This window comes from Capra hircus, chromosome 9 (assembly GCF_001704415.2).
Source record: "Capra hircus breed San Clemente chromosome 9, ASM170441v1, whole genome shotgun sequence".
NCBI lineage: Eukaryota > Metazoa > Chordata > Mammalia > Artiodactyla > Bovidae > Capra > Capra hircus.
Genome location: NC_030816.1, coordinates 61,044,562 through 61,072,440, shown reverse-complemented (window position 1 = coordinate 61,072,440; position 27,879 = coordinate 61,044,562). Strand labels below are relative to the sequence as shown.

The following is a 27,879-nucleotide window of genomic DNA, read 5'->3' as shown; positions in this document are numbered from 1 at the left end:
GTTAGGTCCATGAATCAAGGCAAATTGGCAGTGGTCAAACAGGAGATGGCAAGAGTGAATGTCGACATTCTAGGAATCAGCGAACTAAAATGGACTGGAATGGGTGAATTTCACTCAGATGACCATTATATCTACTACTGTGGGCAGGAATCCCTTAGAAGAAATGGAGTAGCCATCATGGTCAACAAGAGTCTGAAATTCAGTACTTGGATGCAATCTCAAAAACGACAGAATGATCTCTGTTCGTTTCCAAAGCAAACCATTCAATATCACAGTAATCCAAGTCTGTGCCCCAACCAGTAACGCTGAAGAAGCTGAAGTTGAACGGTTCTATGAAGGCCTACAAGACCTTTTAGAACTAACACCCAGAAAAGATGTCCTTTTCATTATAGGGGACTGGAATGCAAAAGTAGGAAGTCAAGAAACACCTGGGGTAACAGACAAATTTGGCCTTTGAATACGGAATGAAGCAGGGCAAAGGCTAATAGAGTTTTGCCAAGAGAACACACTGGTCATAGCAAACACCCTCTTCGAACAACACAAGAGAAGACTCTACACATGGACATCACCAGATGATCAACACCGAAATCAGATTGATTATATTTTTTGCAGCCAAAGATGGAGAAGCTCTATACAGTCAGCAAAAACAAGACCAGGAGCTGACTGTGGCTCAGATCATGAACTCCTTATTGCCAAATTTAGTTGTAAATTGAAGAAAGTAGGGAAAACCACTAGGCTATTCAAGTATGACCTAAATCAAATTCCTTATGATTATACAGTAGAAGTGAGAAATAGATTTAAGGGACTAGATCTGATAGATAGAGTGCCTGATGAACTATGGATGGAGGTTTGTGACATTGTACAGGAGACAGAGATCAAGACCATCCCCATGGAAAAGAAATGCAAAAAACCAAAATGGCTGTCTGGGGAGGCCTTAAAAATAGCTGTGAAAAGAAAAGAAGTGAAAAGCAAAGGAGAAAAGGAATGATATAAGCATCTGAATGCAGAGTTCCAAAGAAAAGCAAGAAGAGATAAGAAAGCCTTCCTCAGCGATCAATGCAAAGAAATAGAGGAAAACAAGAGAATGGGAAAGTCTAGAGATCTCTTCAAGAAAATTAGAGATACCAAGGGAACATTTCATGCAAAGATGGGCTTGATAAAGGACAGAAAGGATATGGCCCTAAGAGAAGCAGAAGATATTAAGAAGAGGTGGCAAGAATACACAGAAGAACTGTACAAAAAAGATCTTCACGACCCAGATAATCACGATGGTGTGATCACTCATCTAGAGCCAGACATCTTGGAATGTGAAGTCACGTGGGCCTTAGAAAGCATCACTACAAACAAAGCTAGTGGAGATGATGGAATTCCAGTTGAGCTGTTTCAAATCCTGAAAGATGATGCTGCACTCAATATGCCAGCAAATTTGGAAAAAGCAGTGGCCACAGGACTGGAAAAGGTCCGTTTTCATTCCAATCCCAAAGAAAGGCACTGCCAAAGAATGCTCAAACTACCACACAATTGCACTCATCTCACATGCTAGTAAAGTAATGCTCAAAATTCTCCAAGACAGGCTTCAGCAATACATGAACCATGAACTTCCAGATGTTCAAGCTGGTTTTAGAAAAGGCAGAGGAACCAGAGATCAAATTGCCAACATCTGCTGGATCATCGAAAAAGCAAGAGAGTTCCAGGAAAACATCTATTTCTGCTTTATTGACTATGCCAAAGCCTTTGACTGTGTGGATCACAATAAACTGTGGAAAATTCTGAAAGAGATGGGACTACCAGACCACCTGACCTGCCTCTTGAGAAACCTATATGCACGTCAGGAAGCAACAGTTAGAACTGGGCATGGAACAACAGACTGTTTCCAAATAGGAAATGGAGTACGTCAAAGCTGTATATTGTCACCCTGCTTATTTAACTTCTATGCAGAGTACATCATGAGAAACGCTGGGCTGGAAGAAGCACAAGCTGAAATCAAGATTGCCAGGAGAAATATCAACAACCTCAGATATGCAGATGACACCACCTGCATATTTTGGGTAAACTCCGGGTGTTGGTGATGGTCAGGGAGGCCTGGTGTGCTGCAATTCATGGGGTTGCAAAGAGTCGGACACGACTGAGCGACTGAACTGAACTGATGCACTTTACATCCTCTAATCCAGAGTAATATGCTTGGGCAACTGCCACTTAGTTTGCTTAAGAGCTGACCTATTCTTTGGCTGAGTTAGCAGAGGGTTTTAAATGCCATACCCATCAGCATTTGACACATCTGGCCTACACTTTACCGATGATTATGCTATTTCGACAAATGCATCGGCATATATCCATTCAGCAAATATTAAGCTCTGATGAGGGGCTAAGTGACTGGACACTGTTCCAGATTATGAACACTGTTCCAGTAGATAAACTAATTCCTTGCTTTCATGATATTTACATTTACATTCTGTTTAAAAGGATGGGTGGTACCATGAGGCTGGGAGAGAATGATAAACAAACAAACATAAAATATGTCATCTGATGACAGGCACATTGAAAAATAAAACAAACCAAGGCCCTGGGTGAGTGATGAGGAGAATGCCTTCTTTACCATTCCTTGGGAATGTCCAAGTTTCAATTTTTCATCTTCTAAGAGTTAGAAAATATCATCCTTGGACATAGTAGTGGTTTAGCTGCTAAGTTGTGTCCAATTCTTGTGACCCCCATGACTGTAAGCCACCAGGCTCTTCTGTCCATGAGATTTCCCAGGCAAGACTACTGGACTGGGTTGCCATTTTCTTCTCCAGGGGATCTTCCCTACCCAGGGATCGAGCCTGCGTCTCCTGTACTACAGGCAGATTTTTACCAACTGAGCCACCAGGGAAGCATATGCATATAGGAAGAGTGAGATGACATACTCCCACAATAAGAATGAACTGCTTCGTAAGTGTAAGTCAAAATTAATTTAAATTCCCAAAGTTTTTAATCTTGGTAAGTCAAAGCTAAGCAACTTGAAAATCTGTCTTTGAGTATAGACCTTCAGTTTTACAAAGTTAAGTACAAATAAAATAGTCCTTACACTAATCTTTCTTTAATAACCTATGAAGATGATACGCTTATTTCTAGATTGCAAATGCGTTCTTGAAAATATCTGTTTACTTGAAGCAAACTGAAACAGAAAACATGCCAAAGCTGTTGGTCTGCATCACTCAGTTGTGTCTGACTCTTTGCGACCCCATGGACTGTAGCCTACCAGGCTCCTCTGTCCATGGGATTTTCCAGGCAATAGCACTGGAGTGGATTGCCATTTCCTTCTCCAGGGGACCTTCCTGACCCAGGGATCGAACCCAGGTCTCCCGCATTGTAGATAGACGCTTTACCATCTGAGCCACCAGCAAAGTCATAAAGAACACTACTAATATTAAATGAAATGAAAGCACTTAGAACATTTTAGCTATTGGTACTAATAAATTTATATTTCTAGAACCTCTAACAGTTTACTAAATGCTTTAATATTTATTATGCTATTTGATCCTTAACAAACCTAATAAGGTACATTATAATGTTATTATTACTTACTGTTCCATACTTGACTACTGGAAAAACCATAGTTTTGACTAGATAGACCTTTGTTGCTAAAGTGAAAGTGAAAGTCACTCAGTTGTGTCCAACTCTTTGCAACCCCATGGACTATACAGTCCATGGAATTTTTCAGGCCAGAATACTGGAGTGGGTAGCCTTTCCTTTCTCCAGGGGATCTTCCCAAACCAGGGATCAAACCCAGGTCTCCCGCATTGCAGGTGGATTCTTTACCAGCTGAGCCACAAGGGAAGCCTGTTGGTAAAGTAATGTCTCTATTTTTTAATATGCTGTCTAAGTTGGTCATAGCTTTTCTTCCAAGGAGCAAGCATCTTTTAATTTCATGACTTCAGTCACCATTTGCAGTATTTTGGAGGCCCCCAAAGTAAATTCTGTCACTGTTTCCATTGTTTCCCCATCTATTTGCCATGAAACGATGGGACCAGATGCCATGATCTTGAGTTTTCTGAATGTTGATTTTAAGGCAACTTTTTCACTCTCCTCTTTCACTTTCATCACATTAGGTTAAAATGATTTAATTTCACAAGTATTTGGTGAATAGCTATATCAATACTGCCCAATAGAAGCTAGATATAGAATATTCTATAAAACTCTCTATCAAAGTTAAAAAGTACTCTCTAACCAACTAAACAAAAGAGACCATGATGCTCTATCATTTGGTATTTCTGTCCTTTTTAGAGTGGGTGCTAACAGTGAAACTGTCTACAATAAAGCCTCAAAGTCCTTTCTAATTTATCCCTTCACACTCCTTGTGGCCTGAAACATGTCCTTCCTTCTTCACTCCTCAATTTCCCTGTATCTGGGCTTTTAAATATGGTCATGTATCCACCTAGAACGCTGCCTCTTTCTTGGTTTTTGCATAGCTCAATCTATGTGTCATCATATGCCAACTGCATGCGCTCTCTTCATCTTCTGAAATCCCAACACACTTTATTCCTTTTATATCACTTGTCACTCTCAGGCTAGCATTGCATATTTTGTGGTTTGGGACTTGAATCTCTGCCTGGACTGGAAACCCTCTGCGCTTCACTGGCCTTTGCATTCCCAGTGCCTAGCACAGTACCTTGCACATAGCAGATGCTCAGTGAATACCTGCTAAATGAATATTAGATGATGCCTTTGAGGCACAACAGAATTTTGAAGAGTGTATTTAATATTTAAAAAAATTGCCCTCACATAATGGTTTATCTTTTCAATTGCTTTTCTAAACACTGTTCATGTCATCAATAAATACTTTACTATTTATTTAGTATATTATTGTTCATCAACAATTTACTTATTTTCAGTTGTTTATTACTTAATTTGTTAATTTATTAATGCATATGCTATATCTAGAGCATTATAGCAGGCAATGTCTCCTTACAGAACATCACATTCTGCATCACCAGGAAAACCTCTGGGCTTGAAGGAACAGATATTTTTATTGCTACTTGGCAGAAAAACTATAAATTGTAGTCTAAAAGATGAAACAATTTCTAAGAGCACCCAGGTAAATTTTCAGAAGTAGGACCAGAAAGCAAGTCTCCCTGTGGTCATGTTGAATGTTAGCAAAATATTGATTTTATGGTATTCTGTTGCTTTAAAAACTGATAATCACTTGAAACGATTTAATAAAAGATTTCAACCAGAAGCATGACAATATGAACACCCCTTTCTAAGCCATGGCAGGTAAGAAAATACGTACTTCTATGAAAATGGTATGATACCAATTAGCATGAAAGGAATCACACATGAAACAAAAGCAGAGCCACTGAAAATTCAAATTGTAAAATTGTAAGGGAAAGAAAAGGCACCAAGTCTGATTGGGAACTCTTTTGAGAAACTTTCCCCCTCCAGCATTTAGCATGAGTGACTTGACTTTCACTTTTCACTTTTCACTTTCATGCATTGGAGAAGGAAATGGCAACCCACTCCAGTGTCCTTGCCTGGAGAATCCCAGGGACGGGGGAGCCTGGTGGGCTGCCGACTATGGGGTCACACAGAGTCGGACACGACTGACGCGACTCAGAAGCAGCAGAAAGAAGTTAGCAAATGAACTAAGAAGTGAATCAACATTGATCATTTTATGTAGTTTCTTCTTGGTTGTTTGTTCCTAATGTTTTCATTATACTTTGAAAAATAAAATTCTTTGAGGAATTGGCCACACTTCCTGCATTAATTGTGCAATGAGAGATCAGTTCTCTCCCACTTCCTTCTTCCTTTAATATCAGTTCATTACCCATATTTAAGGTACTTACTATATAGTGTGTACATCTTACTATATAGTGTATACTCTTTGATATAGTTGTATAAACTTTGAGGTCTATCTGAGCTTGAGAGAAATCTTATGACTAAAATTTTTTAAGAAGGAGGGGGATGGGAGTTTGAAATTTCAAACTCCTTAAGGGTGAAGGAAAGAAGAAAGCAACATTTATAACTCTTTGGTGCTTAACATTGTCCACACTTGTCCCCATGACAGAATCATTTTACTATACAGTAGAAAATAACACAACATATACTCCAATAAAAATTAATTAAAAAAATAAAATTGGCTATTATGTACTTGAAAATAAAAGCCAAGATTTTGAGAACAAAAAAGTTAAAAGAGAACCTATATAAAACTGGAAAAGGATTAATTGATACAATCTTTTGGGAATACCAAATTATTTGCAGTAATAATTTGCTACTGTTTGTAATAAAAGTGCTGCTGCTACTGCTAAGTCGCTCAGTCGTGTCCGACTCTGGGCGACCCCATAGACGGCAGCCCACTAGGCTCCTCTGTCCCTGGGATTCTCCAGGCAACAACACTGGAGTGGGTTGCCATTTCCTTCTCCAATGCATGAAAGTGAAAAGTGAAAGTAAAGTCGCTCAGTCATGCCCAACTCTTGGCAACCCCATGGACGGCAGCCTACCAGGCTCCTCCGTCCATGGGATTTTCCAGGCAAGAGTACTGGAGTGGGCAACTACTGGTAAAAAGGAGTACATAGTTAGTACTCTGTAGCCACCTCTTCAGTGCATCTTTATTTACCTTCATATCCAACACAAACTATTCCCCTGAACGTAGAAACCTAAGACCCATACATGACAATATGGATTTGCTCTCATTTAAAATTGTTTTGAACTTAGAATTTCAGTAACTTCAAGTGAATTTTACACTTATACCTCATTGAACTTAATGACCTAAAGTCTGAGTTTGATGAGGTTGGCTTGTGAGGTAAACAACAGAAAGCATAAAAATGGTATTTTCTAAATGATCTGGGGCATACCAATGGGACAGAGGAAAACTGCAAACGTGTACCTGACTAGTGACATTCTTCCCTATTCCATTTCAAACGTGCTGAAGCCAAAGCACAGCTGGGGTCCAGGCAGGAGCTCCAAACCTGGTGTGTGAGTGGATATAGCAGGGACCTTGGAGCGGGTGAGCCAAGAACTTGACAATTTAAAGCTATGAATGTCTCAGGTTGGCCTCCATTAGGGATCTCAATACTGGGGTGGTATGATGGTCAGGGGTGAAGTTTTGGAAATACAGTCTTTACTGATTTGATTTTCTTGTTTCAAAATTTTAATTTGTTCATAAAAAGGTTATAACATGACTTGCAAAACCAGGAACTGCATTCATGACTTAGAAACACTTATAAAACTTAATAGTCCCTTTAAATAGCAGAAGCTCCCATCCTTTATTGTTGAGGATAAAAAGTTTTCTCAAGATATGCTGCAAGAAACCATAAGGGCTGGTCACAGATTCCTCTCAAAGGAAGCAACAAATGAATTAAGACCTCAGACAGTGGTGAAGTGGAGCTTTATTGTTATTGTTGAGTTATATAGATGCCCTTTCTTGATGATATACAAGATGTGGCCTCAGTTTTGGTGAGTTATATGTTCACACTGTGAGTTTCTCTTGTTTCTTTTAAAGGAACAAACCATTCAACTAGCCTTTTCATTATCTTCTTGGTATTGCTGTGAAATGGTAGCCCCTCCACTTCAAGTGAACACGCTATTGGAGGGTTGATCCACCTGTATTGATATCCATAATAATTTAATTTTGATATTCTCTTTCATCTAAGATTTCAAAGGATTTTTAAAATGTTTTAATTAAAATTTGCAGCTATCCTCTTGAAAAGATAAGCAGGAAAAGTCTAAGTCTTTTGAGAGGTAGTCTTTTTGAGGGCATAATTTTAATTATTAGAGTAAGACATAGTAATATCTTCAAAATTCAATAAATATTTACCATCTACTTTAAAGGTAAAATGTATAATTGTTCTTCCTATTCCATCTTTAATAATTCCATGTCCTTAAACTAATAAAAACTTCTAATATCATAGTTCCTTTATATTATTTAGTTCTATATCCTTAAGAAAATAGAAATATAGTTAACTAATGAAACTTAAAAGCTTAATAATACACTGCCATTGTCAAAGATAGCTATGTTTTGAAAGAGAAGCCATGGCCTAATTTACTTAAATAAATGATCTAATTAAATAAGATGCTTAGGATGGACTTCACCTGTCACATATTTAAGTACTCAACTAAAATTCTTATGACAGTGGCAGCAATATAGAGCTGATTTATATAAATATTCTTCTGATCTTGGGATTTTGTGGAATTTGGCACATTCCTTGGGGGAATGCATTTGGTGGCCAGGAATATCTTCTTGTTGGGGATATAAATCATATCATATTATTTAGAAGAGAGGGAAAGATGATTGGCTTTAATTGAAATTAAGTCTATAGGCAGTAGTGGCTAGTCTGTTTTGTCCTTTTCATAGCTATAAACTAATCAAACAACTCACAGAGGAGGAAGTACAAGGAAAAATTCAATCAAAATAAGTGGTGCACTCATGCACTTAAAGTCATCATGAGTTCAAACTGATTCAAATTAGTAGATCATGTAGAAGCTATAATCAACATTTTAGTTATGATCTGCTTCAATTTTCTTTCAATAAAATGAAGATTATAACAGGAACAACTTCTCCTGTTATTGTGAAAATTAAATGAGTTAGTTGACAAATAAATGTGATATGGTGATAAGATGATTTCCTCAAAATCCAAAGTTGAGACATATAGCTGAACAAAAAATTTTTTTCTACTTCCATCTCTCTCTCATTTGTACCTATTATTAGCATTTTGAAGCATTTTTGTGGTTAAGAAAAAGGACTACTGGATATTTGACATGGATTTATGGAGGCTGTGCTACGTTCATTGTTCATGTGCTTCTGGTAAAATGTTCATTTTCCAGTGGATGTGTTACTCTATAGCCATGTTGTTGTTTTGTGGTTACTTGTGTCTGACTCCTTTGTGACTCCATGCACTGTAGCCCACCAGACTCCTCTGTCCATGGAATTTGCCAGGCAGGAATACTGGAGTGAGTCACCATTTTCTACCCCAGTGACAGAGTTTAGTGGCTCAAATAAGATCTAAATACTAGACCTAAAATTTTACAGTTTAAAAATGTTTATATCATGATTTAGATTTCCCACTTTGAGTATAAGTGCATCACTTATATTCTCTGACTTAGTTTTCTAATCTATAAAGTGAGGAAAATAATATCAACTTCCTTTTTAACAGAATATAGTATATTCGAGAGTTTGTGAAAGGTATTGATGATATATCCTACAAAAAACAAATTATCATTCATTATGAGGCTGTGATTTTTATTACTAATACAATATATGACCAACTGTTGTGCTGACTTCATTTTAGTTCAAATGTATGTTTCTCTCAGGCATTGTAAGTAAGGACTTTGTGCTGTGGTGTAAATAGTTTACTTATCTAGTATACCATCTCTAGTTTAGGATTTACAATGTGATTCTTCTTACGTCTACATTTGAGTTGCCTGAATACAAAGCACCCAATATAATGCTGATGATCCAAGAAAAATTTTGAAAGGCTCAAAAGCATGGTTCCTGAATTATTGAGTTATTACAATCAAACTCTTTCTTTATCATCAAGTGTTCCACATATACATGTATGATAGTAGTCTATAAACCTATAAAAGAGCCGATTACCCTCTGCAATATGAACAAGAGACAATTGGTAAGGCAACAGAACAACAGTAAGCCCACATGACATCAACATGCTTAACAGATTTAAAATGAGGAATCTTCTTACCTAGCATGCAAACACATTTGACATTCTGATCAGGGTTTTCAAACAAGATTTCGCCACACCTCTGAAATAGAAAGAAAGCCATCATTATTTTAAGATTTCCTTTTAGGATTCCCAAGGCAACATGTCCATGTCACCTGACATCACCATAACATTATTCTACTCTTCATGTTTTCTTTAGTTATCTGAATCTAGGCACTTGTCATGAGCAGAGACTTTCCTGGTAGTAAAATACCTAAGAGGTAAATTGGGAATAGACTGTTCCTGCATGCCTCATGCCCCTGCCTGGAGCTGACTCTGTGTGCCCTTCTGAGGGGTCACAGCCAGAGCACTCAGTGTCCAACAGTTTCTATTTCAATAGAAGATACGCAGTTTATTCGATCTGATAATCTGAGGTTAATCATTCACTCTCAAAATTGGTCCTTCAGCGCTGAAATTATTCTAAGCTACCTACTCTGCAATCAAGCAGATATTTTCAAACACAAACCTCAGTGGTATACACTTAGCTCTCTGAACTTGCAGACTTTGAACTCTCTGTTCAAATAAAGAAATGGTGAAAAAGTGGCATTCATAATGCTTTTCTAGAAGCATCAACTCATAGAAATATCAACTTTCTTATCTATATCTCAGTTCCAACTTGCTTGTTAAAATTTTTGTGCAAGACAAACTCCAGAGATGCAATCAGTTACTTAAGACTAGACCTCATTTATGAGTGTGATTGACTAATGGTTGGCACCCAAACATGTAAATAAATCCTTCAAATCAATAAGAGAATAACAAATAATCAAAAGGAAAATGGAAATAGGATAAAAGAGCCTGTTAGCCTGTGTAGTAAAGGAAATAGGCAATTCATGGAAGAGGAATTCTGAATGGTCATTAAACAGAGAGAATATATTCTACCACACCAATAATCAGGAATCAGCAAATTAAAGATAAAAATAAAGAAGCCTATTTTGAACCCAAAGATATGGGAAGACTTAGAAATCTGGCAGAAACAAGTATGTAAAAAAATGTAGAAAAATGGATATTCTCATATACTGTGAGTTTTAGTATAAAATGATGGAATCATTTTGGAGAAAAATTAGCAAAATCTTTACTAAATTTCCACTTATTAATGACTGGATTTCATTCTTACTAAGTTAAATTGTGCATAGACTATGATACAGCAAGTCATCTTCTAGACTGATAGTCAGTGAAACTTTAATGTTCAGCTACAAAACAGATAAATGTTATTCATATATTGAAATGCTACATGGCAGTTAAAAATGAAAATGAATTAGGGTTACATTACTGCAAAAACATATTAAATATATAATATATACCTATAAATACATAATATACAAATTGTATAATATATTCAAATTGTATAATATATAATGTTCAAATCATATAAAATATATGTAAGTTTTAAATCATACAAAATATATATAATGTTTAAACCATGTAAAAGTATGTTAGGTAAAACACTATCTCCATTTTTTATGAAGCTGAAAATATCTAAAAATAACACATTGTTTATGAATATATTAATTTACAGAAGAAGCATAAAAACAGGCAGGCAAAGAAAAAATATATCAAATTTAGGGTAGGGGATAAATACACAGAGTTATGAAATATTAGAGGGTATACAGGGGTTATCAACTTTTTCTATAATGATTTGTTCCTGAAATTATTCTATTTCTTATGCTTGAAATATTTCAAAATAAGTAAGAATTTCCCCCATTTGCAACACTCCGATTATAAAAACGGCCCTTCACATATTGCTTCTCTGCTGTCTCCCATGGGCTTATAGAGGTCATTTAGTACCAGACTGTATTTGTTCTCACCATTTATTTCCTTGTCCTTAGGAAGACTGAGAACATTTACTTTAGTCCATTTTCCTCTTTCTTTCACTATTCACAACTTGGTCAGTTCCATTCCAGTCAATCTTTATTGTACCAACACTTAAAACATCATAAAACAAAGTAATTTCTGAAGAAAAAAACTCCAGATCTGAGAATTTACATTCTTTACATCTAATGACGAAAACTCCTGGTAAACAGAGGCACGGGTTGAGAGGAATAGCATGACCCAAGTACATTCAAATCAACCTATTTTCTGTGATGACCTACATCGTGCACAGAGATGGACAGTTGGCTCAAGACCATGAAAAGGAAGCAAGCTGCTGGCTAGTTTGGGTGGGCTGCGGAAAGAGGAAGACCTGGTGCACGTGAAGGTTCGCAGAGGGCACTGAATACTCAACGGAAAGTACGTGGCTTTTCTCCTGGCTTTACTCTGCTGAACTAAATGTCATGTGATATTTATCATGCTATTCAATCTCTTCAGGCTTCATTTCTCTGTAAATAACATGAGGATGCTAATATATGCCACAAAGTCTGATCAAAGAGCAAATGTGAGGGTTAACGATCCGTGGAGTCTGACCCAACTGTCTGTTGCTTTTGGTTTGTGTTTTGGCAGAGGTTATATCCTTTCAAACTGCTAGGATCCATTTCCTGCGTTACTTGATTTTCAAAAGGGTATCTTTTATGCCCTGAAAGAGTTAATGATTATTTTTAATCGAAAGATCAGAGGTCTCTAAACTGTCTTCAGCTCCTTGGTGAAACAAAGTGCTAGGAAGTTCTATCACTCCGTATTCTGGATCTTACAGGGAAGTAACACTGGAGTGATCCCTTACACTTTGTTAAGAATGAAGCCCACACATGTGCTAGGATGGAAGAGTTTTCCTTCCTTAATTGCAGGGGCTTGCAGAAGATGGTGGGTACCCAAGTCCAAGGGCAGCCATAGGTCTATCCCTCAAGTTGCAGGTTGGTATGGGTGTGGGTGGGGGTCTTGCTTCCTTTCTTGGACATGAACAAATCCAAGAGAAGTTTCTGAAACTCCCATGAAACCTGCATTCCTTAAAAGCCATGGCCTGCCTGGGTTCAGTGACCACATAAGCTAATGACCAAGAAGCAAGAAGGGGCATGGCAGCCCATCCAGTGACCACAAGGCAGTCCTCTTCATTGTCATTATCTCCCTGGCTATCTGGGAGATGGCTGACACACCTCTAACTAGTGTTTTAACTGCCCTGCTTTGTAAAGTTACCTGATGATGGCACCCGATCTTAAAGCGATGCACCAAAGGGAATCTGACTGCTCTCAGTTCTCAGGATTTGAAAGGAACCAGACTTTTTCCAGCGCTTTTTCTTATTGATGCCACCGTTTGCAGGGCCTTTGCTGCCAGGTTCCTGCTTGCTGTGCAACCCAGGGTGAGACCTCGTTTAGGAGATTAATTGGGCTAAGGCACAGGGTCCAAGTCCCAGAAAACCACAGGATCTGCTCTGGAGGAAGGTCCCATGCTTTCTTGGAGTCTCTGGGCTGCAGCCCTCCCCTCTTACTGCTCTACCTGGTCATGTATTCGGGAACTCCCCAACCCAGCCCCTTGCTGCTGAATGACCCTGACTTTGATCCAGTTTTGATCCCCAAGCTTCTACCTTATTCTCAGAATCTTATCTCTCCAAAAGATCTCCATCCTTGCTTTATCTCCTGTGCCTAAAATAATGAGACCAGCTTGCCTTGCTTGTGTCCATCACTCCCAGCTAGCACTGCTAAATAACAGGGCATAGTTACTAAGTCCCCACCTGGAGCCCTGCTAACAATAGTCTCCTGTCCCATGCTCTCCTCCACAGCACAAAGGCTATGCTACACATGAACTCAGGTGTGCAATGCCTACTGCCTTCATAGACTGCAAAGAATCACACCGGTTTCAATGTTAGGGTTTTTAACATGCTTCATTATTATAATCCTGATGCCTTATACATACCAGCTGCTGCTGCTGCTGCTGCTGCTAAGTCACTTCAATCATGTCCGACTCTGTGCGACCCCATAGACAGTAGCCCACCAGGCTCTGCAGTCCCTGGGATTCTCCAGGCAAGAATACTGGAGTGGGTTGCCCCTTAACAAATATTTGTAAACTAGCTAAAATTTCTTTAGCCCATACTGTGGGCTAAGAATTGTTCTAAGTGTTATCTATACATCTATTATCTTGTACTCTGATTATACTCTTTTAAGAGTGTAGAAAATTGAGGCACAGAGAGTACCACTCACTATAGAATATTCCCTCCTCCATAAGTGAGAGAATGAAAGCTGATGGCTTCCCTAATGCTTGACCAGATTCCCAAATATAGGTTACTATAGGCTTCCTTATTGTCTTGGCCAAGTACGCCAGGTCTGTTTATGTGTCCTTCTCTCATTTGTTAGCCACTGATGTTTGCAACAGTTGCCACCTATATAGGCCTTGGATTAGACAGACCCGAGTTCAAATCCTGTTGTTGGATGCACATACTCACTATACCATAATGGATTATTTCGTTCTAAACTTTCTAAAGAAAGCTAAACTTGCTCTCTCATCTGTAAAATGGGGTGGTATTATCTACATCATAATATCATTATAAGTTTAGTTTTAATTTATTATGAACCAGAATGTACCAATTTAAATTACTGTATATGAGATTATAATATGAAAATAAGACTTAATAAATTGAACTCATCCATTAAATTCTAGTATAATGCCCATGTTATTATTTAAGATTAAAAACAAAGAAATACTTCTAATTTTAAAAGTCAGAATATTTTACACGTTAGTTGCTAATTTTATTTGCTAAGAATCTTCCACATTAAATCTAAAATTTACTTTTTGCTTAGGAAGAGCAAGATGGATGTTATAAAGTATGGCATCTATTCTATTACAATAAAAATTTATATTAAAAATATTTAATTTTCATTAGCTTAATTATGTGTTCTAGTAAAATGTACAATAACGTATATTTCTCTTAAGTGGACTGTATTTTTTCATTACTTTCATCATAAAGTTAGTTGTGAAAAAAATGAATATTAAGTACAATTTTAAAAAATCACATTTAAGTACTCAGCAAACCTGTTTTCTTAAGGGGATGTTATATCTGAAGTGAAAATAATATTCAAATATTTATAATAGTAAACATGTTGTTCAGTTGCTAAGTCATGCCCAACTCTGCGATCCCATGGACTGTAGCCCACCAAGCTCCCCTATCCACGGGATTTTCCAGACAAGAATACTGGAGTGAGTTGCCATTTCCTTCTCCAGAATAGTAGCATGTTATGCTCAGAGGAAGTAAGAAAATTAGAGAGAGTGAAAAGTTTACACATTGTTCAGTTGGCAGCACTTCTAACTTTCTTAAACCAGTAAATATTTTTTTTTTGCTACACATAAAATTCATCCTGTTTTCTTCTGAATATTTGTTAGCACTTGACCGTGCAGGCTTAACTCATTTTACTGTGCATTGCTTTATTGTGATTTTTACAAATTGAAGATTTGTGTTAACCCTGTGTCGAGCAAATCTACTGATGCCATTTCCCAACAGTATTTGCTCACTTTGTGTCTCTGAGTCACATGACAGTAATTCTCAAAATATTTCAAACCCTCCACCAGCAAAAACATTACAACTCACTGAAGGCTTAGATGATGGTTGGAATTTTTTTTACAATAAAGCATTTTAAAATCAAGGTGTGTACATTGCTTCTAAAGACATAATGTTATTGCACACAATAAGTGATATTATAGTGCAAACATAACTTTCATTTGCACTGGGAAACCAAAAAAGTCATTTGACTTGCTTTATGGCAATATTCAGTTTATTGCAGTCGTCTGGAACCGAACCTACAATATCTCTGAGGTCTGCCTGTGTTTAGTCTCTCAGCAGGCTTGCAGCAACTAGTCCTTTCAGGTCAGGTACATTGATATTTTTGGATAGGTGGAAACATTAGCAAACAAAATAAAACCCAAGACAGAAATTTTTTTGCTTATTGGTTTTTCCCTGTATTAGCTGAGGCAGTAGCTGTTTTCCACAACAGTGGTGATTATTTGATTATTTCCTTCCACCATTATAACTTTTCTTAAGCAGAAAAGAAATTATTAAAGGGAATTAGGTGCATATAAAATCATTGGAGGAGCAGGCTACAGGCTGGTCCTCCAAGAATGACTCAGAGAAAAAATGTGAAATTGACTCATGAGGGGAACGAATGGTGGGCAGCAACTGGGAAACTGGAGAAACAGAGGGCATCACTGGAATTTCTGGTCCAAGGTCACATCACCTTGGCAGCGATCCAGGGATTAGACAGCTCTGGGCACAACTGCCTCTTGACACCTCTGGAGCTAGTGACTGAATGTTGGATGCCACTGCAGATGCAGGAAAACCCAACATCTCCATGACTGTACTTGATAGATCACTCAACAAAACAAAGCGAAAAGAAACTCTGACATACGATTAGATCTATTTTAAGAAAAAATAAAATAAAAAGGAAGCTGAATTTCTTGTTCTGAAGAAGAGCTAAGCATGGTCCCTGGTGGAAAGGGAAGTCCATCTCATTCGTTCCCAGAGGCAGCAGAGGCAACCTGAAGGAGGCATGTCCTTAGCACACGCTGCCTTCATTCCACCCTCACCCCATCTTTAAGCTCTTGGGTTCTGCAAGTTGGCCATCCAATACAAGAATTCCTCTAGTGAGGTTTCTAGGAAATAAGGCAAATGCCTGTATGCTGATGCATCTGTTCTCTTTGATCGTCCCTTGAACATCTTGCACGATGACTAATGCATCATGGCACTCCCAATGGTAATCAAACAAATGAAGAAATCATTCTTTACTGTAACTCTGCGGGATATACTTGAGATTTGGGATTATCTGGGGGTAGCATGGGGGGGGGATCTTTTTCTGAATACTTGTGTATACTCACCAGTAAGTGCTGCGATTAGACACAGCCATCTGATGTGGAGCTGCAAAGGGGGCGATGAAGGGCAACTTGACACGGAAAAGACATCTTGAAACATCTGGGTCATTTCCCATCTCACATTTTCCCCTAACAAAGAGCTGAATGACACTAATTACAGCCAGACTCCTAGAAAATCAGCCTGGAGAGAACATGGCTTAGGTCTATAGATCATAAAAACATAGGTTCTGTTAAGGGACTGCATTCCCTAAACTCTAACATGGCCTGGAAACTTGAGACTCCCTTATACTGTCTATCAGATGAGTGAATGAATGAATGAATATTCCAAAAGACACCATTATCAAGTGCCTGCTCTATGCAAGCACTGTATTGGAGGTGGCTGAAAGAAATCAAATGCAATTTAGGCTAGATCCTAGCCTCAGGAATTTTAAAGCCTGGTTTGAAGTTAGAACATAAAATGCTACGAGTGTCCTCAAAGGTGGACACCCAACACTGTTTGGGAAGCTACCAGAAGGCTTCCAAAATGAGATGACCACAGGAAGAAGTTGGCTGGCAAAAGAGAGGACCTCTCCTGGTAGAGACAGCTGCCTGTGCAAGGTCCAGAAATCCTGTTACAATTCTTTGGCAGCTGCCCAGGATGGGAGCAATGTTGTGGTGTGTCAGGGTAGAGGGTTTAATCAAAGTGGCAGAATTTATACACATACACACACACACAATTTCAAGAATTTCCTGGAAGTCTCGTGATTAAGACTCTGTGTTTCTACTGCAGGAGGCATGGGTTTGATCCCTTGTTGGGGAACTAAAGTTCTGAATCCTGCATACCACATTGCATGGCCATTTTTTTTTTTTTTTTAATGGGCTGGGATAACAAGGCGAGGTTTGCTTTTGAAGAGCCAAAATGCTCCGTGAATTCTTTCAGTCCTGTGACAAATAATTACAATACAGTGGTACCAAATCTCTCTCACCAATGGTATTGGCTGCAATCTTTCTGTCCATTTCTACCTCAGACAAGGAACCAAGGCCAAGGTGTTTCTTATTCCTTTTTCTTGGATCATCACACAAGATGGTGATGGCCAAAGGAACAACCCCTAACCACCCGGCTGAAACCTCCTGTGAGGCCGACTCCTGCTCCTGCTGGAGCCGTTAGCACCTAGAATCGAGCCCATTATCATTTCCCTGGCACCCAGAGGTGCCTTTTCAGAGGCTCCAACCTCACAGTGGCTGAGTCCCTCCTACCCTGTGGGTGGCATAGCCAGGCCTTCATCTCTCAACACTGTGCAGCCCTTTGTGCCAGAGGATGGCAGATTTGGACCTGGGGCTGATTTCGGCTCAAGCTCATGTTTTCCTTTCTAAGTTTTTCCAGTGAAAGAGCAGATTTCCATCTCATTGCAGGCTGTTAAAACGTCAGACTAATAAGTTTTCAACAATCTGTCAGTGCAGATCTCCAGCAACAACCTGGTTCTGTCTTGGAATCAGGGCCTCATCGTCCAACCCAACCTGAGCCAGTCAAAATAAGAGACACACCAGCAGCAGAAAAGAAAAAGAAAGATAATCACCTTGAGCTGAGCAGAAATTCTTCACAAATCCATTGTTGCCAACAGCCAACAGCAAATCTGTGGGCTGCCTAACCTGAGGTGACCTGTCGGGAAGGGCCATCCTTCATAAACCTCTAATTAGCTATGGTTAGCAGTGACTTGAAAGATATTAGTGCTCTTGCTATTGGAAAATGAGCCTACCAGCTTTTAACAGCTTTGTTTTCTTCCTCAGTCAAATGTTCGCTCGATGCGTATGCTTTCTATTAGAAAAGTGCCAGGAGCAGCGATCTCCAGAGTCTCTCAGCGTTTATTACACACCCCTATTTTTAAATGTTTAAAAACTACTTATTATGAACCCAAACTTGGAAAACTTGGTTTCAGCCCAAGGGTAATTTTTTAAGTTATTAAACAAACATCCAGAATGAACTGTGTTTCCTGTTGTTTTGGCCCTGGACAGTAGAGGGCACTAGAAAGGCTGTACTTCTAACAGTCCAGTTGGACCCCCTCAGGGAGATCCTGGGGTTAGATAACTCACAGGTTCAGTTACTGTGTTAGGTTATCTTATGTCCTTCAGTTCCTGCAGACTTTCTCCATGTACTACTTTTAGTCTTGAATTCCTCTGCACACATCAAAATGCACATTAAAAACCCCATTTTTCATCATGTAAAACCATGACAATAGCCTCAGGGCAAGCCCAGTTTTAGCAGAACCTGTACCTGTGAGGGCTGACGGCATGTGGACTATAACCGAGGTATCTCTCTAAATGTACCCAGTTATAGCAACTGAATGGGGATCTTGGTCCAAGGCACTTTGGGAATAATTCTGGTATGAACTCAGAGAATTCTCCATTAGATACAAATAACAATGCCATAAATCTTGACAACCAGAGCGAAAAATATGTCAGAATTTTATCTTCTATCCTTTCCAAGCTCCAAGTGTTGATAATAAGCTGCAGCTAGTTTTCCATGAAAAAGATAGATACTTCTGTGAATACAAACAGCTAACCCCATAACCATTTCCCTACACATAGGGACTTCTGAAAGGTAAAGTCCACAGGCACTTTGTGTTAGAGAAAACAGAGAGCAGTACAGAAAGAGGACAGATTGGTACATATAGAGGAAGGAACTATCTGGATTGAAATCCCAATCCTAGCCCTCGCTAGCTGTTTGATTTTGGGCATATCTTATCATTTTGAACCTCCTCGTAGAACAGAGAGAGCAACAATGCTCAGCATTCTACTGAAATAATGTCATATGTGTGAAAGCATCTGTGTACCCTGAAGCCCATAACGGGGCCTGGTGTAAATGTTGTCTTATGGAAGAAAAGAGGCGGAAGTAGGAGAGGGCCACTTGGTGGTACTGTGGACAAGATAGAGAACACAGTTCTACTGCGTAAGGCGTGGGATTTTACGAGGGGAAAATTTTTGCTCCTTGCTTAATGGGGAGTACTGGTCCCTCCAAGGGTAATTTGCAAAACCAGACTTCGAGAGAACAGAGGTCCACAGGGCAAAAAAGAGGCAGCAAACTTGGGTTGGGTAGGAATAGCGCCTTTGACAAAGTATTTGAAAAAAGCAGAGGTATCAAAGTCTAGTGTGAGGTGCAGAGCCGAAAAAATGCAGGCAAAGGAAGAGGGCTGTGTGAGGATTTGCAGTTTGGACAGGGCAGCTCCAGTACCAGAAACAAATACCGTTAATCTGGGAGAGATCGGGGAGAGCATTGTGGCCAACCAAGTCACTTTATAGATTTAGCAGATAGACAAGTCCCTGTTGGGTGAGGTGACTTTCCATTCTAAGGTCTTATGATGAGCAGAGTATGGGCTCTGGAGTTCACATCAAGACTTCAGTATTTACGAGATGTATCACCTTGGGCAAGTGACTCAGTAATTCTTTGCCTCAATTTCCTCATACATACTGCCTACATCATGGGATCAAGTGAGGATTAATATAAAGCACCTAAAATAGTGTCTGGCAGAAATGAGTATCCAATGAATTATTATTTTTAATGGTATACAATTATTCAGAATCAGAGAAGCCAAGAAAATCATGTCTTTTTCGACTGTCATTCAGTGTTACTCCAAGTTATCTCCTTCTTTTTGACACTGAGCTATTGCCCCGGGAGCCTCAAGTCCTCCAAAGCATGCATAAAAAGACAGAAGCCAGCAGTACCTGTTAGATGGGAGTGCCCCCAAATATTTACTTAATGAATGGGCAATCTGAAGGCAAAGGGCAGATTGAAAACTGGACCAATCCTTCCTAGACAACTATCTCCAGTTTCTGCAAGGGAGGAGCTTGAGGGTCTAATGTCAAGTCTCATTTTTTAAAACAGCATATTTCATTCAGAAAACATTCATTGGCAGCTTTCCCATTCAGTAAAGATATTCACATATCTGTCATCAGTTGCTTATGCTATGTGTGTGTGTGTTCAGTTGCTTCGGTCTTGTCTGAGTGTTTGTGACCGTATGGACTGTAGCCCCCAGGCTCCTCTGTTCATGGGGTTCTCCAGGCAAGAATATTGGAGTGGGTTGCCATGCCCTCCTCCACTGGATCTTCCTGACCCAGGGATCGAACCTGCATCTCTTATGTCTCCTACATTGGTAGGCAGGCAGGTTCTTTACCGCTAGCACCACCTGGGAAATTCAGTAGAACCTATCTCTATTTTGATTACATTATTTTCAAATAATTCTTATGTCTGAAGTCCTAATCAAGGAGGATTAAGCAGACTTTCTGTGTCTGTGTAGTAGAGGTGCTGACTGCAGGAAGTCCTTGTGGATTATTTGGTTACTGGACTGATGCCCAAGGACCATCTAGCTCTGCCTGATGCACTCTTATCCCTGGCATCAAGGAAGAAGGAAGAATCCAAAGGGGTTTGAGAACATAGAGATTTCTCATGGTGATCAGGTACACTAACCACATCCTGATGGGTGTGGAAGAGTTTCTGAATAGGGTATTCTAATTGGATAGAGAGAGAAACTTTTTATTAAGTCCTCAGTGGATAAAGGGAGGCATTGAAAGTCATGAGATAAGCTGGAAGGGTGTCTGTTTTAGGTGCCATAAAACATAGGTGCAGAAGCTTAAAGGTGATTGAAAACTTGAAGGAAGTTAAGAATGGCTAGAAGGAGATGAGGTTCAGATAATCAGGGGAACTGGGGAGTGAGGAGACAGGAGGCTGAGCAAGTTGGCAGGGAGCAGACCTTGCATGGCCCTGTGGGACTCCATTTAGTGATTGGACAGCAGCCTGGATTCTGTAGACCCTGGATCTGAACAAAGTCACTGTAGGTCACAAGCCATCTGTTCAAGGCAGTAGAGAAATCCCAACAGTGTTTAGAAAGCTTTTGTAACAGGAATACTGTACAGCAGCCACATTTGCTGACCAATGTTGCTCTTTACAACTCTTGGCAGTAGCCTTTGGTGGGAAGAGGGTTCTGCTACGTGAGTGAGGCATCAGCTTATAATTGTGAGTTTATAATCATCTTATAATTAATGACATTACCTTACTATCCCTAAGACTTCTGGCAACCAGCAACATTAGGAAATTCCACAGAACTGCTCACTCATTCTCACTATCCAGTTATTACCTCACACAGGGTGTTCACAATCATATTTCTTCTGATTTAGTGTAAATCCATATAGCCTTGACAGAAGGAGAATCAGGGAATGAGACTCTGACTTGCTATGTTTCCTAGTCTGGCATGAATATAATATTAACATATTATGGAGACCAGGCCTTTCAAATCATGCATAGAGTGAGGGTTGGGAATGAACAGAAAAAGACGATTAGCACTCAAGACCCCAGATGCCAGAACAAGGCTCCTGGAACAGAAGTCCTTCCCTAACGCTTGAAAAGGCATCTTCTCAGAAACAACCGGGAAAGCCCGCTGCACTTCAAGAAAATGATTCCTTTATTCGACTGTCACCTTCAGAGTGTAATTTGAACCAGAACAGGACTCCACGTCCCTGCACTTCAAGCCGACACAACGTGCAGCAGTGCCCCGCCCTGTCCTCCCCCTGCCCCTGGAAGGCTGATGCTGAGTGCTTGGAACAACCGCCTTTTGGTCTGACCGGTGTGCTGCCAACAATATGTACTCACAATGGCTCAGCTCCAGCCATCTGGTCAAAGCGTCCAAGCTTTAGACATTGTTTTTCTTGATTTACATTGCAATTTGCAAGCTACTTTATATGACCCTATAGACAGCACAAGCTTAATAGATAATATCAGCAGTATCTCCAAATGCTTGCACAGACGTCACGATTCAGAGATTCATGGGACCTCATCCAGCCCGTAACTGAATGAGTATTTACCCAGGACAAAGGAGTACTTATAATGTGCTCCCTGCAACTCAGGGCAGTAATGCTCCTGTACATAAACCAACAATTAAATGTAATCCTATACACTTATAGTTTTAAAAGAAATTCAAACCAGTCCTTGGAATTAAATAACCCCAGTGCTAGAGAAAATGACTTCCAGAACATCAAGCCTGACAGGCAAACACAGGGTCTCTGAGCCACAAAGGAACAAACACTTTTCCACAGGGATAAGGGCCTGTTGTATAACTACTTGTGAGGTCAAAGATCCAGATGTTCCCGTAGACAATCAAAAAACTATTACTGGTCAAATTGTATTGACTATCTCCATATGAACAGCTCTGAGACATGGATCTGGCCTCAGAAAGGAGATTTCTGTAAATTCTACTGCCAATCAATGGCAACCCCAGGCTAGAGTTGGAAAAATCTGGTATCTTGGAGAAATAACTGACAGGTTTTATAAGCTGCAAGGAAATATGAAAATCTGTGAAAATAAGTGTTTATTTTGCTAACAGTTATATTCTGCCTTGGTATCATTTATTCAATCCCAAAACCTACTTTGAAAAAAATAATATTAAGAGTTATCTCCTCTTGGGTCTCTCTCAGGGGCTGAGACTTGTGGTCTGGTTCACTGTCCACCAGAACCCAGGTCACTGTCTGTCACATTCTAGACTCTCTACAAATATTGCTTGAAAAAAGAATGAACAAAGAAGTTGAGACAAAATAATATATCCAGTCCCTTCATTACTATATCTCAGTCAAGTTAGAAATTTGTGAGATGGTGTCTATTTAAATTGAAAGAGGAGAATAAAGGAAGTGAAGTTATACTTAAATTAAAATAAGCTCAACTGCAAGTTTTGATGCCAATACCCCATTAAGAAGCTGGTAACTGGGGTTGTGCTGTGGAGCTACTGTGAATTTCTTTAAGTGGAGTCCAACCCAAAGGCAAAGATCTCTCCAAGTGCTATATCTTTGAAAGATAATTTTCCCTGGGGAAAGCAAGAATCATAAACATTCTTTATTGTCAACCAGCAGATCTTTCCACTGACAAATACTACTAGGATTAAAAATTGAAACAAAATTTGTCTTAAATATCCTTGTCAGAGTTCAGATCAGGAAAACAGAGGTAATATCTATATTCTATTGCCTTAGTAAATGCTTAAGGGTCAGAGGAGAGCAGTTCTGGGTGTTCATTGGAAGGACTGATGCTGAAGCTGAAACTCCAATACTCTGGCCACCTCACGTGAAGAGTTGACTCATTGGAAAAGACTCTGATTCTGGGAGGCACTGGGGTCAGGAGGAGAAGGGGGCGACAGAGGATGAGATGGCTGGATGGCATCACTGACTCGATGGACATGAGTTGGAGTGAACTCGGGTAGATGGTGATGGCCAGGGAGGCCTGGCGTGCTGCGATTCATGGGGTCGCAAAGAGTCAGACACGACTGAGTGACTGAACTGAACTGAACTAAAGGGTTAAACCAGCAAAGTGCTTCCAATATTTGAGAAGAAAACGTATATAAAAGTCACTTGGGGATTATGTGCGGTAGGAAGGACTGTATTGATAGTTTATGATTCTCATTTTAATCACTCTATTGCCTCAAGATCTTCAGCAGCCTTTTTACAACTTAGAGATGATCATTGATTTAACATTTAATTTTTAATGGTGTCAGTAAACTCGAGTAATCCTGAAGATCACGCTTTGTTTTCATCCTTGCAAAACTGCCTGTGAAACCAACATGCCATATGACATGCATTCATCAACTAACAATGCTCACTAAGTAGTCAGTGCTTGGCAAACTAGCAGGCTCCTGCTTATATTGAATCTTTTTAACTTAATGACATAAAACTGTTTTCTCTACGTATTTTTTGCAAAGCAAGAAAGAACATGAAACAATAATAGCAAATAATCTTAGAAATAAAGTAATGCTTATAGACCCATTGTATTCCTCGATCAGCCTTGAATTACAAAAGGGAAAGACTAGAAATCTCTTCAAGAAAATTAGAGATACAAAGGGAACATTTCATGCAAAGATGAGCACAATAAAGGACAGAAATGGTATGGACCTAGCAGAAGCAGAAGATATTAAGAAGAGGTGGCAAGAAAACACAAAAGAACTATACGAAAAAGATTTTCATGACCCAGATAACCACGATGGTGTGATCACTCACCTAGAGCCAGACATCCTGGAATGGGAAGTCAAGTTGGCCTTGGAAGCATCACCACAAACAAAGCTAGCTCAATTCCAGTTGAGCTATTTCGAATCCTAAAAGGTGATGCTATGAAAGTGCTGCCCTCGATATGCCAGCAAATTTGGGAAACTCAGCAGTGGCCACAGGACTGGAAAAGGTCAGTTTTCATTCCAGTCCCAAAGAAAGACAATGCCAAAGATTGCTCAAACTATACCATGATTGTACTCATCTCACGTGCTAGCAAAGTGATGCTCATAATTCTCCAAGTCAGGCTTCAACAGTACGTGAACCATGAACTTCCAGATGTTGAAGCTGGATTTAGAAAAGGTAGAGGAACCAGAGATCAAATTGCCAACATCTATTGGATCATCAAAAAAGCAAGAGAGTTCCAGAAAAACATCTATTTCTGCTTTATTGACTATGCCAAAGCCTTTGACTGTGTGGATCACAACAAACTGTGGAAAATTCTGAAAGAGATGGGAGTACCAGACCACCTGACCTGCTTCCTGAGAAATCTGTATGCAGGTTAAGAAGCAACAGTTAGAACTGGATATGGAACAACAGGGTGGTTCCAAATTTGGAAAGGAGCATGTCAAGGCTGTATATTGTCACTCTCCTTATTTAACTTATATGCAGAGTACATCGTGAGAAGTGCTGGGCCAGATGAATCACAAGCTGGAATCAAGATTGCCAGGAGAAATATCAATAACCTCAGATATGCAGATGACACCACCCTTATGGCAGAAAGTGAAGAAGAACTAAAGAGCCTCCTGATGCAACTGCAAGAGGAGTGTGAAAAAGTTAGTTTAAACTCAACATTCAGAAAACTAGGATCAAGGCATCTGGTCCCATCACTTCATGGCAAATAGATGGGGAAACATTGGAAACAATGACAAACTTTTTCTTTAGGCTCCAAAATCACTTCAGATGGTGATGGCAGCCATGAAATTAAAAGATGCTTGCTCCTTGGAAGAAAAGTTATGACCAACCTAGACAGCATATTCAAAAGCAGAGACATTATTTTGCCAACAAAGGTTGGTCTAGTCAAAGCTATGGTGTTTCCAGTAGTTATGTATGGATGCGAGAGTTGGACTATAAAGAAAGATGAGCACCAAAAAATTGATTCTTTTGAACTCTGGTGTTGGAGAAGACTCAAGAGGGTCCCTTGGAATGCAAGGAGATCCAGCTGGTCCATCCTAGAGGAAATCAGTCCTGAATATTCATTTGAAGGACTGATGCTGAAGGTGAAACTCCATTACTTGGCCACCTTATGCAAAGAACTGACTCATCTGAAAAGACCCTGATGCTGGAAAAGATTGAAGGTGGGAGGAGAAGGGGACAACAGAGGATGAGATGGTTGGATGGCATCATGGATTCAATGGACATGAGTTTGAGTAAGCTCCAGGAGTTGGTGATGGACCTGGAAGCCTGGTGTACTGCAGTCCATGGGGTTGCAAAGAGTCACTCACGACTGAGCAATTGAATTGAACTGATGATAACTAAGGATATGAGTTGTGCCTTAGCTTTGAATTCTGGCATCCAGCAGAATGTTTGGCATAAAGTAAATGTCCAGTAAATGCTCTTTAATGCAGAAAGAAAATAAAACAAACCAAGGTAAGTGATCATCAGTTAAACAAATTCTACTAAACTCAGTCATGTCAACCCAAGCATTTGTGGATATCACTGTTAGGTGTGAAATATATGTGTATGTGCACACATCCACACACACATATACATATGTATATGCCTATATGGGCTTCCCAGGTGGCACTAGTGATAAAGATCCCACCAGCAATTCAGGAGACATAATGATACATGGGTTTAATCCCTGGGTCAGGAAGATCCCCTGGAGGAGGGCTCAGCAACCCACTATAGTATTCTTGCCTGCAGAATCCTATGGACAGAGGAGCTTGAAGGGCTACAGTCCATAGGGTCACAAGAGTTGGACACGACTGAAGTGACTTAGCATGCACGCATGTATATACATATATATTTACATATTCATATGCAAATATATATCATATCCATATACATATGATGTATATAACATCACTCTGCTTTCTAGGGCACTGTAGTTTAGTGGTAAAGAGTCCAGGCTCTGTCTGTACTCTAATGACAGTGAGTTTGAATATCAGATCCACCATTTCCTAGCACACTGACCTTGAAAATTGGCTTACTCTTTCTCTCTAAGCCTGTTTCCTTACCTAAAAAACTAAGACAATACAGAATTGTTAAGAAATTAAGTGAGGTAATATACATAAGGTTCTTAGAGCAGTGCCCAGTGCACAAGAAGCTGACAATACATGTCATCTATGACTATTATACCCTTACCCTCTGGCCTTCATCAAGTCAAATATACAAAGAAAGAAAAGCCTTCCTTTTCACTCTGGATATTGAGAAATTCAGCTTGTCCACCAATCAAAGTGAATATTTGCTGTTTCCTTTGTCTTGCAAATCTTTTAGGAAGTGTAAAGAAGTGGTGACAGAGAGCTGGGGCTTTGGAGTCCAGCAGCTCATGGGTGATCTCAAGAAGCCCTTTAAACTTGCTTTATCCTCTCTAAATTAATGGGATAAAATCTACCTCACAGGGTTGTCATGAGCATTCGATGTTTTATCAGTAGAGTTCTTGGCTCTGCTGTATTATGATATGTATGTACACATCTATGTAGTTATCTAACTCTGCTCTAGTGTTTTAACTTCAGTTATCTATCCTCCCTTCTCCAGATGTTCAAATTATCCCTATTCTTCATGGTCCAAATAAAATGGTGATCCTTTACAAAGTTTTCTTGATTTTTTTGGAGTCTAAATTAACCTTTTTCTTTCCTGAATTTCCTATAATTCCTGTAGCCACCTTCCACTTTTGCTTGACATTTTCATTACTTTGTCTATTAGACCATCTGGATTAAGTGCTAAATGCAGATTACTTTATTTACTTATTCCATTTATTTCCCATTCAGTCTCTGGAATAGTATACATATTTATCTGTGTATGTATGTATATATGTGTGTGCTCGCACTTATATATATGGTAATAGAAAATATTTAACAAGAATCTGTTTTAAAAATCTTGTATGAAATTAGTCTATAAATCTTTTGAAGTAGATGTATGTGTCTGTTTGGGATATGTGTGCATGTTTTTACACAGATCATCACCCTTCGCCCCACACCTACACACATACACATTTCAAAAGTCTGCAGTTAGAATCTCAAACTGTTCCGAAGAATAATATGTAGCACACGGTGCTAAACTCATTGTGGAGTTCTGTTCTTCATGTTGGAATCTCCTATTTATTTTGAAGTGATTAAGAGAGGACACAGTCTCTTGTAACACTTCCTGTAATATATTTTGTTATTATTCCAGGAAAAATTTTTGATCACTGTTACTCATTTATTACAAACGAAAATACTAAACTTTTGGAATCAAGGAAGTAATATTCAGTTGCTTT

General features: G+C 39.3%; 1 protein-coding gene across 2 annotated transcripts in view; it reads right to left on the bottom strand.

Moving 5' to 3' along the window:
• The window catches only part of PDE7B (phosphodiesterase 7B), a 360,318-nt gene that overhangs the window by 243,054 nt on the left and 89,385 nt on the right, over window positions 1-27,879 (bottom strand). Inside the window, exon 2 of one of the 2 annotated variants that reach the window (XM_005684794.3) lies at window positions 9,672-9,732. In XM_005684794.3, the coding sequence (XP_005684851.1) occupies window positions 9,672-9,732 (61 nt within the window). Of the gene's footprint in view, window positions 1-9,671; window positions 9,754-27,879 lie in introns of those variants that run through there. The other variant, XM_005684795.2, reaches the window with a different exon arrangement.